General features: G+C 39.4%; 2 protein-coding genes across 7 annotated transcripts in view; one reads left to right on the top strand and one right to left on the bottom strand.

Annotated features, from left to right (window-relative positions):
• bves (popeye domain cAMP effector bves) overlaps positions 1–14,126 on the top strand; it is a 38,863-nt gene that overhangs the window by 8,008 nt on the left and 16,729 nt on the right. The window lies entirely within an intron of this gene.
• On the bottom strand, positions 4,645–9,076 carry LOC149268159 (uncharacterized). The gene is made up of 3 exons (XM_089476089.1): positions 7,981–9,076; positions 5,737–6,017; positions 4,645–5,470 (listed from the first exon to the last, which is right to left on the bottom strand). The coding sequence occupies exons 1-3, from the start codon at positions 8,649–8,651 to the stop codon at positions 5,022–5,024; spliced, it is 1,401 nt and encodes a 466-aa protein (XP_089332215.1). The 5' UTR covers positions 8,652–9,076; the 3' UTR covers positions 4,645–5,021.

Genomic DNA, 14,126 nt, shown 5'->3' with positions numbered 1-14,126 from the left:
TAATAAGTAGATCATATGCTGAAAGTTTCATTAAATTCCGTTCAGTCAAAAAATAATCAAATATTTGGCCAATTAACAAACGCACGTGCCTCAGCTACAACAGCATCGTATGCGTGTGCACACATACATTCAAACTTCTTCTAGAGCATTCGTTGAATCACATCAGCTGTTAGTTTCGTTTAGTTTTGGTAGATAGTGTGCAGCAGTGAATCTATTTGAGTTTTGTCAGCGCCGCTTGCAGAAGTGAGGTGGTGTAGTGTGTTAGCTGAATGACGCTCGATCGAGAAGTCGCGGTTCAAATCCCGATAGGTGCAATTTTTTTAATTGTTTCAAAATATTTTTATATTTTATTAAATGAGTTTTGTATTTAATTTTTAAATACATCGAAATTGAAATTTCAGCCATACTAAATGGGCATTTTTATGTCTTGGGTTCAGTGTAGTATCTAGTCGAGCACTCTCGACTAGAGTTTTCTTACTTGTTATACCCTGAACCCATTTTCAATGGGAAATCAGGGTATAATGGTTTTGTTAAATGTATGTAACAGGCAGAAGGAGGCGTGGCAGACCCCATAAAGTATATATATTCTTGATCAGGGCGACGAGCTGAGTCGATTTAGCCCCTTCCGTCCGTCCGTATGTATGAACGATCTCAGAAGATATAAGAACTAGAGACTTGAAATTTTTTTTCCTAGGTCCGTGTATATCACGCGCATATCGAGTTTTTCTCTATATATCGATAATTACTCCCGATATTTTATTATCGATCAAAAACCTTATCGAAAGCTAGTTATTTAAATTTATCTCCTACACCTTTAGAGCTAGAGCTTGTAAATTTTAAATGTAGACTTATATGTATTTTATATAATTTCGATTTTTGTTGTAATTTACCTCTCACCCCTATATCCACCCCTCACCCTCACCTTTGTAGAAGGCATATTTCAAGTACTAGAGACTTGTGCTTTGGAATGTACATACATTTTCACCATATAATTACGCTTTGAATCATTAAGATTGTACATCTAGAAATTAAATTATTCAACAAATAAATTTTTATAATGTTGCCTACACTACACTACTACACAGTTAGCAGAGCGCGTTCTAATACGTGCGTGTGTGCCGAAAATAAGTGCAGAGTGATTAGAATCTTAGATTAGAGGGTTCAGGGTATCTCCTAGTCGAGCAGTCTCGACTAGAGTCTTCTTACTTGTTGTAATTCACAATGCAATCCTGAATCAGCTGACTGCGACAAAGCTGAAATCATTACAGGCAGTCCCCAAAATTTTATGAAAATTGTTTTTACCCCTATTGGAACCTCCTTAATGCGATAACCGAAAAAATTGGCGGATCCGAAATCAACAAAAAAAATTAGGTTTATGCCGCACTATCGATATTTTTGCTATAAATATCGCTTATCGACCAATAAATTTCAATTAATATTATCGGACAAAGTAGGGATTCCTGAACTGATTCACGAATCAACCGAATCGTGATTTTTATTTGTGATAACTGTACTATAACTATATCTGGCTTTATTTAAGGACGTTATCTGCAAATGTAAAGCTAGGCTAGGTTGGGATGCCTGACATCTGTGATATATGATGGAGGTTACTAAATCACAAAATCCTGACTCGATTCGGAGACCCTCGATTCTGTCATTCATAGAAAATGTATGCACAAAGGGTGTATTACCGTAAAGAATCCGTTGTAGTCGCCTTTGTAAGATAAGTCTTGATCAGGGCATCACGCACATCCGAGCATTTGTCTTTATTACCGTGGAGTTTTGAAATGTAAAATATATGTTTATGAGTATTCAATAATATTCCATTGGATTTTTACATATTTCATTAAGATCGTATATCTCGAACCCAAATTAGCCCTACTGCGCTCTAGTATGCACTAGTCGATTTGGCCCTGTCCGTCTGTCTGTCTGTCCGTATGTTTGAACGCGTCGATTTCCGAAGATATAAGAGAGACTTCAATTTTTTTTTTCGAAGACCGTATATACAGCGCTACGTCGAGTTTGCTTTTAAAATTCGATAAATCATCCCGTTATGTTTTTATCGAGTAAAAACATTCAAGTTCAAGTCAGATGCCACTATAGCTAATTGTGAATAATTTTTCATTTTTTTTTTTTAATTTCTAAAATATTCAATATAATAAGTAGATCATATGCTGAAAGTTTCATTAAATTCCGTTCAGTCAAAAAATAATCAAATATTTGGCCAATTAACAAACGCACGTGCCTCAGCTACAACAGCATCGTATGCGTGTGCACACATACATTCAAACTTCTTCTAGAGCATTCGTTGAATCACATCAGCTGTTAGTTTCGTTTAGTTTTGGTAGATAGTGTGCAGCAGTGAATCTATTTGAGTTTTGTCAGCGCCGCTTGCAGAAGTGAGGTGGTGTAGTGTGTTAGCTGAATGACGCTCGATCGAGAAGTCGCGGTTCAAATCCCGATAGGTGCAATTTTTTTAATTGTTTCAAAATATTTTTATATTTTATTAAATGAGTTTTGTATTTAATTTTTAAATACATCGAAATTGAAATTTCAGCCATACTAAATGGGCATTTTTATGTCTTGGGTTCAGTGTAGTATCTAGTCGAGCACTCTCGACTAGAGTTTTCTTACTTGTTATACCCTGAACCCATTTTCAATGGGAAATCAGGGTATAATGGTTTTGTTAAATGTATGTAACAGGCAGAAGGAGGCGTGGCAGACCCCATAAAGTATATATATTCTTGATCAGGGCGACGAGCTGAGTCGATTTAGCCCCTTCCGTCCGTCCGTATGTATGAACGATCTCAGAAGATATAAGAACTAGAGACTTGAAATTTTTTTTCCTAGGTCCGTGTATATCACGCGCATATCGAGTTTTTCTCTATATATCGATAATTACTCCCGATATTTTATTATCGATCAAAAACCTTATCGAAAGCTAGTTATTTAAATTTATCTCCTACACCTTTAGAGCTAGAGCTTGCAAATTTTAAATGTAGACTTATATGTATTTTATATAATTTCGATTTTTGTTGTAATTTACCTCTCACCCCTATATCCACCCCTCACCCTCACCTTTGTAGAAGGCATATTTCAAGTACTAGAGACTTGTGCTTTGGAATGTACATACATTTTCACCATATAATTACGCTTTGAATCATTAAGATTGTACATCTAGAAATTAAATTATTCAACAAATAAATTTTTATAATGTTGCCTACACTACACTACTACACAGTTAGCAGAGCGCGTTCTAATACGTGCGTGTGTGCCGAAAATAAGTGCAGAGTGATTAGAATCTTAGATTAGAGGGTTCAGGGTATCTCCTAGTCGAGCAGTCTCGACTAGAGTCTTCTTACTTGTTGTAATTCACAATGCAATCCTGAATCAGCTGACTGCGACAAAGCTGAAATCATTACAGGCAGTCCCCAAAATTTTATGAAAATTGTTTTTACCCCTATTGGAACCTCCTTAATGCGATAACCGAAAAAATTGGCGGATCCGAAATCAACAAAAAAAATTAGGTTTATGCCGCACTATCGATATTTTTGCTATAAATATCGCTTATCGACCAATAAATTTCAATTAATATTATCGGACAAAGTAGGGATTCCTGAACTGATTCACGAATCAACCGAATCGTGATTTTTATTTGTGATAACTGTACTATAACTATATCTGGCTTTATTTAAGGACGTTATCTGCAAATGTAAAGCTAGGCTAGGTTGGGATGCCTGACATCTGTGATATATGATGGAGGTTACTAAATCACAAAATCCTGACTCGATTCGGAGACCCTCGATTCTGTCATTCATAGAAAATGTATGCACAAAGGGTGTATTACCGTAAAGAATCCGTTGTAGTCGCCTTTGTAAGATAAGTCTTGATCAGGGCATCACGCACATCCGAGCATTTGTCTTTATTACCGTGGAGTTTTGAAATGTAAAATATATGTTTATGAGTATTCAATAATATTCCATTGGATTTTTACATATTTCATTAAGATCGTATATCTCGAACCCAAATTAGCCCTACTGCGCTCTAGTATGCAGTATGTGTATGCATGTTTATGGGAGCGTGTTAATGCTATAGTCCTCTAACATGCCTGGGCTGGGTATGTCTGCTAATCGGGCACAACTCAGGCACTTTCCTGAGGTATCCCAACAAATCAGAAGTAAAATTGTGTAATACATTTTGTTTTTTATTATTTTTTTTTTTTTATATTTTAATTTTGGTTTTAAAAATGTTTTTTTTTTTTTCTTAGTTTCAGTTGTGTAACAAATGCGCACAGCTCACTTAAACAAATAAATAATTTAGATAGTTTATCAATAAAAAAAAGATTGGCATGCAAAAAAAAAAAAAAAAAAAAAAAAAAAAAAAAAAAAATCAACAAATTAATGTAATTTTTTGATTAAATACTAAAATGCCATTAATTAACAATGTTGTGTAAATGATTTACTAAAAACTACAAAATGCTGTATGTATGTATGCATATGTATCTAACTTTCACTGTGTATCTGTGTGTGTGTGTGTTTGTGTGAATGGGGTGGGTTCGTTTGGTTGGGATGTTTGTGATGTTGCTTGGGGGCTGGTGAGTGCTATCACAGGTATTTATATTTCATTTCATTTCATTTGCAAAAGTTGCTTTAACTTTTGGTTTAACCAGTTTATTGATGTTGCTTGATATAAATATGCATTGTTTAATATATTATATATGTTATTTATAATTGAATTTGCGACAATTCGTGACAGATTGAATACAATATCAAATTTGATGCGTGTGTGCGTGTACGTGTGCGTAAGCGAGTGTGCATGATGTCTTAATGACTATATTCCGCTACAAATATTTATATAGATATTAAATTCTTTTGCAAAGAGAGACAGAGAGAGAGTAAGAGACTAAGTGACTAAGTGGGCGTGGGGAGAGGGTACAAAAAAGCAGTGCGGCCTTTCAGGCGCTGCCCGAAATTGCGTCTGCACTTCGATTCTTGTATGGGGGCCTCGGGGTGGTTCGGGTCTTAGCTAATTCGTATTTTCAATGCCAGAAAATACAACTGCAGACAGGTGGCCAATAGGACAATCATATTGCCGATAGCAATGGTCATGTGTATGCGCCGGAATGCCTTGTGTATGCGCTGATAATGCGGACACTCGACCAGGTCGCCCTGGACCAGGCTGCCCACCTCCTGGCCGCTGCCGATTGCACCTTCAATTCTATACTTCTCGTGCATCAGCCGTAGCATGGGCGGGGCCAGATAGAGGCGCACCACCACCTCAATGGCGGCTGTCAGGCCCAAGGCGCTTATTTGGACGCTTGCTGCCGTTGTCCAACCGCTGAGGAAATATTTAACATAGATGATCAGCATGCTGATGCTCAGCATCGCGTTTAGTGCGAAATACTTGGGAAACAGGATCTGCTGGCACTGGCCAAAGGTGTGGCGCGGCAGCGAGAAATACAACGAGAGACCTGGTGAGAGAAAAAAGAGAAAAAAGAAGAGATTAGAATAAGTAACAAATATTGGATAAGTGCAATTATAATGCCTACGATTTGGATGACATTCAGTTTGACATTGGCATTGACATTGACATGGACATGGACATGGACACATTGGATGATTGATGGCAGATGGAGGGAGCAATAGTTGCAGCGACAGATACAGCAGTAGCAGAAGCAGCAGCAGCACAAGCAGCAGCGTTGGCAGCGACGCTTATGCTTATGATTGAGCAACTTACCAGAGACAAAGGTCATCCAGATTTGTGAGCCAAAGTGTGTGGCGAACGCGCCCAGATATGCTAAGGTTGCCAGCGTGCTGCCTCCCATTGGGGCGGCCATGTCGTTAGCATTGCGCGTCTGCGTCGTTGTTGGTGTTGTTGCATGTGTCGCTGCCGTTGCCAACGGGCTGCTGTGCATTGTCGTTGTAGTCGTTGTGAGATCGGGTCCAACGGTCAGTAGCACAAAGGATAATATGCAAATGGCTATAAAATGCGCCGGTTGCGTCGTACGCGTCAGGATTCTATAAATAGATACGGCGGGAGAGAGAGAGAAAATGAGACGGTTTAATATTATATCTATTATATCATATATATATTCAGATGTACATATATTCGCAATATACATATGTAAATGCATATAATGATATTTAGTCGTGTCCCGCCCCTACCTATTTTCGCTGTGATTAGATTCGCTTCGAACTTTCGCACTTGTCAATATATATGGCAACGGCACGAGCAGCAACAACAGCGACTAGCGTGTGCTTATCTAATGTCAAGTGCTTTGCACTGGCAGCGACGCGTCGCTCGCACATTGTACTCTCTGTCTTGTTGCTGCTTACGCATTTGCTGCGTTCCGTTGTGTCGCGTTACGTTGCGTTCTGCTGTCTGGGGTGCGATACGCGGCTGTCAGACTGCATTGCGTTACGTTGCGTCTGGTTTACACATTTTTGCATACGCTTTCGCATAGATCATGTGAATGTGACGTTTATCGACATCGCGTCGCGTCGGTCGCTGCTGTTGCTTTGTCGGCGGCGAATAGAGTCGAAAATGGCGTACGTGCAAAAAAGCATGCAACCAAATATTGTACATACCCATATATTTTTGTATTTTGCCATTTGCACAACAATAATTGGAGCGACAATGGTCACTAAATTTAATACAACAAATTTGCAAAACTATACACACACGTACACTTACAGAGCAGCGCGCACATGCATGCGCACACATGTGTCTGTGAAACTGTTTCTGTGTTTTCAAGCACCTGCATATGTTAAACGACAGCGACGGCAACCAGAGCAACCAGATAATATAACATTTGTCGCTGCCGATGTCGACGCACAGTTTCAATCAAAGCTGAGAGGGAATAAATCAGCTGTTCAATTGAACAGCTGCTCTCTAAGCTGACAATTCGATGCCGTCGTTCGTTTACGATAAGCTGCCAAACTCAGAAAGGTGACTCAGTATATTAACAACGCAGCATTAAAGTCGGCGTTGCCAACCACGCAGGTGAGCCACTGACATCGTCTGCGTCCGCGTCCGCGTCCGCGTCTGCGTCGACGGCGACATCGACATCGACATCGTGACGTTGACTGACCAAACGTCTCGCACTTTGTACTTGTGGGCGGGAATTCAATTGACTAGTTAGAGATACGTCAGAGCTGGCGTCATTAGGCAGGCTATTTTTCGGAAGCTTCCCTGCCGAATCGATCATCAGCAGAAATTAACGTTGAGTTTCAGTAGCAGTTAAAAGGGGGCGTTAGCAGTCGGTTAATGGCCTTCATTATTATTTATAAATCGAGTATGATAAAAATATCGCCATTTTAGGGGCTACTCTTACATATGTATATATGTATGTATATCAGGTTGATTCATTTAACAACGCTGCGTACCTTGGCTGGGACTTCAAGCTGTTCATTTCTTACTGCTTATCGGGTGCTATTTAAAAGCAGTTTTCATTCGCTTTGTGACAGATTTCATCAGAAATTCTGATGACACGTGACGTACCAAGATCCTCTTAACTTTAGTTAATTAAACTGCTCCAAATGATATACGTATATAGTAAATTGCCCGGTAGACAGATACATAGCTATAGCTGAACACGCGCAGCGCTTGTGCTCGTGAGAGCTTTTAAAATGCTAAATGTTTATTTCTAATTGCTCTGTCAGTGCCCCTCGTTACTCCTATTGACGCTTCCATAAGCTGTTTGCATAACGGTCAGCAAATGAAAACGAAAACAGCAATACCAATATTTGCACAGGCAGACGACGTCAAAGTGCAAAAAGAGAGGCGTGTTTTTCTGGAATAATGGACTGGGCGTAATCTTCTTTCGCGTGATTGACATGATCGAGTGCCGTGATAATGGCATTGATAAGCATACAGTGTCTACAACATAACATATGTAAGTATGTATGTATGTATTGATATGTGTGTATATTGTCATATGATGAAATTAGCATTAGAATGAAGATTTCAAATGAGACTCACGTGTACAGGCGGCTGGCTTGCAGTTGGCCGATCAGGCAATGACAGCGCTCAGCGAATTTGCGCGTCATTTGTGTGCCGATGGCTAGAGCATCGTCCATCGATGGCTCCATCGAGCTGAGTTTGCGCTGTTGTCGTGCTGTTAATGCAGTTGCTGCTGTTGTTGCTGGGGGGCTGCTTTGTGCAGAGCTGTTAGCATCTGACTCCTGTTGCTGTTGTTGCATTTTACGAAAACGTCCACAGAATTTGGGAATTTTCAAAATGTCGCTGAGGTTGCTCGTGTTGTTGTTATTGTTGCTGATGTTGGGCATGGCTGATACAATAGTTTCTACTGTTGCTATTACAATTTCTGCCGACGCTGCTGCTTTTGCTTCTGCTGTCTCTGTAACTATTTCTGTCGCTGTCATTTTCTCCTTCTTCAGCTGCACTATACGCGTGTGCTTGATGTCAACGTCAGTGCCGCTGTCGCTGTTACTGTTGCTGCTGCTGCTCTCCATGTCTTCGACATCGCTGTTATTTTGTGACTGTTGTTGTTGCTGTTTTTGCAGTTCTTTACGCTGCTGTTTTTCGCGCTTGCGCATCGTGTATTTCACGCTCCTGACGGCTTTCTGGGGCAGGCCGAAGGCCATGTACCGTTCGATCTGTTCACTTTCAATGCCCGAATTGTGGCACATGTTTGCATTTGTATGTTCTGCTTAACTGTTCTTTGCACTTCTTTTTTGTGTTGCTTTTTGCACCGTTTCAGTTACTTTTATTGTTACTTTTTCGATTGCTCTTGTTTGAGCTCGATTTTCTTGCACTCGAAAAAAAATTACAGTTGTTGTTGTTGATCTGCAAAGTTTTGATGAGTTTTAGGGGATTTTTCTTTGGGTTTCGTTGTAATTGTTTGAGTAGTAGTATTTCTTCTTCTTTTTGTTGTTGTTGGGTTAGTTAATTAGTAAATTTTTGTTGCTGTTTTGTACATAAGATTTAGTTCGCGCGTGGCTTGCAATGGTGCGGGTGGGGTTTAGGGGCTAGTGCTGCTACTACTGCTGCTGCTGCTGCTGCTGCGAAGTCTACGCGACGAGTTAATATGTGCGATTGAATGGCCAGCCAGCAGCGGCATTAGCTTTTATATAGCGCCTGCGCATGTGTGTGTGAGTCTGAGTTCTTGGACGTTGACGGCGAGCAGCGAGCTCTCTTCGGCTTTGAGGTAAATATCAACCACGACGACACTGTCGACGTCCGCAACGCTCCCACGCACTCGTCGTGCACTTGATCCACATAGCTGTAAAGTAATGTGCAAATGGGCGGGGCGGGAACAGCACTCGGTAGACAGCTGTTGCTCGTGCCAGATCGCGCTGCAAAGCCGAATTAGCCCTGGTGCAACACAGACAAAGAGTGAGCGAGACAATGAGAGCAAGAGAGCGATAGAGAGAAGCGAAATGGGAGAGCGAGTAGTGCTAAGAGCGTGAGCACCTGTTGCTCAGACGCTCTTAGTTATTCATCGAAGAGTAATTAAATGCTCCCCGTCACGCTGCGATCGTTATGTGCACTTTTATAGTCAACCCATCCCTGGGCTTGGCCCCCAAGACCCGCTCGGGGATGTGGACATGCTAACGTCTTGGCTGTAGTTAAGCGACTTCCCAGAGGGCGTCGTTCTCGCTTGTGTATTACTAATGTGCGCCACATGTGCGTAGTTTTACACTATCAGCATTTGGGGGCTGGGCAGCGCGGTGCTGAGGTAGGCGCCTTACATAACTCCAGGCAGACCCGTGAACGTTGTTTCTTCTGTTTACATTATTATCAGCTGCTCTTCGACATGTCACTTTTCCGTTGGAGATTAAAAAAACAATATAATATAAATTAAGTAAGAATGTTGCAGTCGGGCGGACCGACAGCGGAATACTCATTCATATCCCATCACCAATTCAGATGTTAAGTTTCGCTGTAATATATTTTGGTCAGTTCTTAGAACGGACCTAACGCTCCAAAATATGAGAATTACTGGGTATTTTTCGATATGCCATTCCCCTAAAGAGACGTAAAAATTATTTTTGGCGCATCGATAGAGGAGGTTACTAGTAACTTAACTATGTAAATTTGAAGCTTCTAGCTTCGCCACGCCCCTTGTGGACGGACATATATTCGTCTTATCTCATTGGTCTTGGGTAGTCAGCCCGAGTATATAGATATATCCGCCATAGCTCGTGATCTTGGGTGATCGACGTGGAACTACATTCCAAATTTCAGCTTTCTAGCTCTTCAGTTAATATAATTTATGGCATATTGGAAAATACATTTTCCGATTTGGTACGCCCCTAGAAGGCGGATCGGGAAAATTTTAACACTATAAATCGGAGATATACCCGACTATGTGTTTCAAATTTCAAGTCTCTAGCCTCAATAGCGCCGAAATAAACTGCGTTCATACGGAAAGGCGGGCAGACGAACAGACGGACGGTCATTACACAAAAACAATATACTCATTTCACTTTCGTGAATGAGTATAAAAATAAAATACACCAAAAATCTTTTGACGCTCTTTCTTTGACGTCATTGGGGATTTGGAAGTCACGGACAATGTTGACAATTTCGATGAGTAAGTGATCTTGAGTGAGTGTCAGTTTGTGGAGATCACCGCTCTGAAGATCAAACTGAAATCATTGCTTGAATAAATGAAGTTGAGACACAAATGATCTTTACTTGATTTAATACCAACTTTGCGAAGATATTTGTAAGATGAAAGTATGTACTAATGGAACGAATGAGGATCACTTCAGAGATAATGAAATGAGTAAAGTAAATGCAAATTTTTAATTACTTTATATGATATCTTATAGTACTAATTACGGAATGATCACTTCGCGCAATACCAATAGAGCTGAGGATCAATTTTATTCATAAGAAATCAGCGAGAATTCTTTTTCGAATCTTTATAGCTTTGTTTTTATATCAATGAACATACAATAAAAAGGTGTTAATGGTTAGCTAATTAAGATGCAGATCAGTTGAATTAATGATCAGTTATATAAAGCAAACACGAATTTGTTTTTCATATGATGTGAATATGTTCCATATTGATCACTGATCATTTCGCAGAATAGCCTTATTCAACATAGCTTCATTATACTTAACAACTGGATAGTGGTATCGGGACCACTATCCAGCTGTTAAGTATATTGAAGCTATGTAACATATAACCTATTTTTTAGCACAATAATTTTAGTTTGATTTTATGGTAAATATCAAAAACTTGAAGTTCAGTCATCAGCCGTGTAGCGGATAGCTGTATATTTGCTGATCGTGATAGGATATTTATTTTATGAGCGATCTTGACAATGGCATTTCGGTTTAGCCGATCGCCGCCTTTTCAATCCATTCATTATTTTGTTGCTTTTCGCTGACACACGGCAACCACGTGATATACTGCGAACGTGTGCCCCATGTAAAAGAGATTGAGTCGATATTATTGATTGAGCGCTTTCTATATATATATTCATCATTCGAATACCGCAGCGAAAACAAATTTGCTCATCTTGCTGCGCGGCCCGATAGCCGCATTTGGCGGTAAGGATTGTCGATGCTAATGAAGAGGCCGTCCATAGGCGGGCTTAGGATCGATTGTGGGGGGAGCTTTAGCACGTTGATCAATGGCAGTTGGCTATCCAAACTGCTGGTTATCTAATTGCCGTAAGTTCCGTTCTAGCCGATCATTTATCCATCGAGTTTGATCAGTGCGATCGAGCAACAACAATGACAATCTGTTGGACTACCAAAACGTCAGTGAGTCGTTTAGCCTAGCGTTTATAGCTCTCGGTAGGCATCATTTTGCATACAAACTTGTAATTAGAGACTGTTATGGACTCAATATGTATACTCGCATATATCCGACTGTATGATTTTGGGTATCGCATTTGTGTGTGTTTTTTTTTTTCCTTTCCGGCGCCTCATGGCAAACGGCGTTTGCATATCTAAAATTTCGCCCTATCATCGTGTGTCCAAAGATTTCGGTATTTTGGATGTTTTTTTGTTTTTTTTTTTTTTTGTGGAAACTTTCCTCGTGCGTTGGTCGATCGTGCAGCTCCTAATGTGGAACTGTGTCTGGCGGGGCAACCTGAGACCAAAGTCTTTCGAATCTAGTGGAATTTGAACAGCATCAAAAAAATTTAACAAAGCATATAACAACAATTGGCCGTGATTATTAGATTTACTCAAACGTTTGTTATTATTTTTTTGCGATCTGCCCCTCTATGAGTTCGCCAATAGACTCGAGAGGGAATTTATGAATAAATTACGCATTTACTGAGTGCTGAATGTCGAATGTCACGTAAGGCCGCAAGAAATGGACCAAATATTTGTTTTAAGGTCAACGCCACGATTGGTTGTTAAGCGAAACATAAATAATACAAGGTTAACCAAATGGGTGTGCTCTATCTCAACATACCCTATTGATAATGAATCGAAATTTGACATTTTGAATTCTGATAGAATATTTCTAATCTGCTATGATTAATTAGCTGACCTCATTTTCAGTGGCTCGGTTCAGGGCTCACGCAAAATTGATTCGCGTCATGCGAAGGTTTCCTCGATTCTAAAAATTGTTTGCTAATATAACCTATTATAGTCGGTTTCCAAATGGGTTTTCAAACCAACAGTTCAATTCAGTTAATTATTTAATAAAACTCAAATTGACTAACATTTGATCAACTAGAACTATGTAGATCATATGAATGTTACAAGTAAGAAAGCTCTAGTCGAGACTGCTCGACTACGAGATCCTCTGAACCCTTCGAGCAATAGCTATTTCAATAATTTTTCGCGTCTTTCTGCTTACACAAGACACCCGCATACACACACACACACACACCCACGGCACCCATTATGAGAACTTACTTGTTTAATAATTTTTCTTGTGAACATACGATCTTCATGAAACTTTCAGATTACAATTATAACATTACATTTATTTGCCAAAGCACAAGTCTATAGTATTTGAAATACGCCTTTTACAAATATGTTGGTAAGGGGGTGGATATAGGGGTAGGGGGTGAATTCTAACAAATACCGAAATTGTATAAAATGCAGATAAATCTACATTAGGAGACCTGTAAGAGATATAATTTTATAACTGATTTTCGATATAAAAATAACGGGATGAGTTATCGATTTTTGGTGACAAACTCGATATCCGCGCTGTAATTACGAACATTTTAAAATAAATTCTCTAGCTCTTATATCTTCGGAAATCGACGCGTTCAAACATACGGACAGACGGACAGACAGACAGACGGACAGGGCCAAATCAACTCAGCTCGTCGCCCTGATCAAGAATATATATACTTTGTGGGGTCTGCCACGCCTCCTTCTGCCTGTTACATACATTTAAACAAAATTATTATACCCTGATTTTCCATTGAAAATAGGTTCAGGGTATAAAAATAGAAATTTAATTAAACGGTTAAAAGAACTACATGGGTATGCCTAGTGATAACGAAAATTATAAAGTAATACCAGCTTAGGTCAGTTGCGATCGATTCACTCCAGATGTACATACAAAAGTTCCCGATTTCCTTAAGCCTTCTATAGAAAAAAAAAATGAGTCACTTCGTGATTCATTATACTTTTGGGTAAGGCTCCAACCACTGACCATACATATACATTCTGTATCTGTGGTCTAACGTAATCATAAAGATCGTTATCGATGCCATCGAAATATACTCTAATGAACTGATCAGCGATCAGACGGCACACTTTTGTGATTCTCATTAATGAACTAGTTGAGTTGAGTACGATAATAAAATATTTGCGCAACTATTTTGTATATGGTTTTTATTATGCTTAATATAATCTTATGTTATGTATACATATATGTATGTATATTATATTAAGTATATTATTATATTATGATATCACTATGATAATTATTCGATTATAATACGATAATCATTCGATGATGAATCTGAATTGAACTAGCTCCGGGCTTGTGAATATCAAAATATATATGCTAATATTAATTGGAAACTTTATTTCTTTGAAGAGCTTATGCTAAGAGCCAACATTTAGCGATCTTGGACAACTGCAAACGTTGCTGCTTTTTCTTTTTTTAAGGTCATTCGTTGAGTTGGCTTAGAGTTTGGTCACCTGGTTCTGGGAATTTGGTTTTGGCA

Source organism: Drosophila arizonae, chromosome X, assembly GCF_054131065.1.
Source record: "Drosophila arizonae isolate 15081-1271.41 chromosome X, UAZ_ARI_1.0, whole genome shotgun sequence".
In the NCBI taxonomy this organism is placed as follows: Eukaryota; Metazoa; Arthropoda; class Insecta; order Diptera; family Drosophilidae; genus Drosophila; species Drosophila arizonae.
The sequence above is the reverse complement of the archived record's forward strand: the minus strand, read 5'-3'. Positions and strand labels throughout refer to the sequence as shown.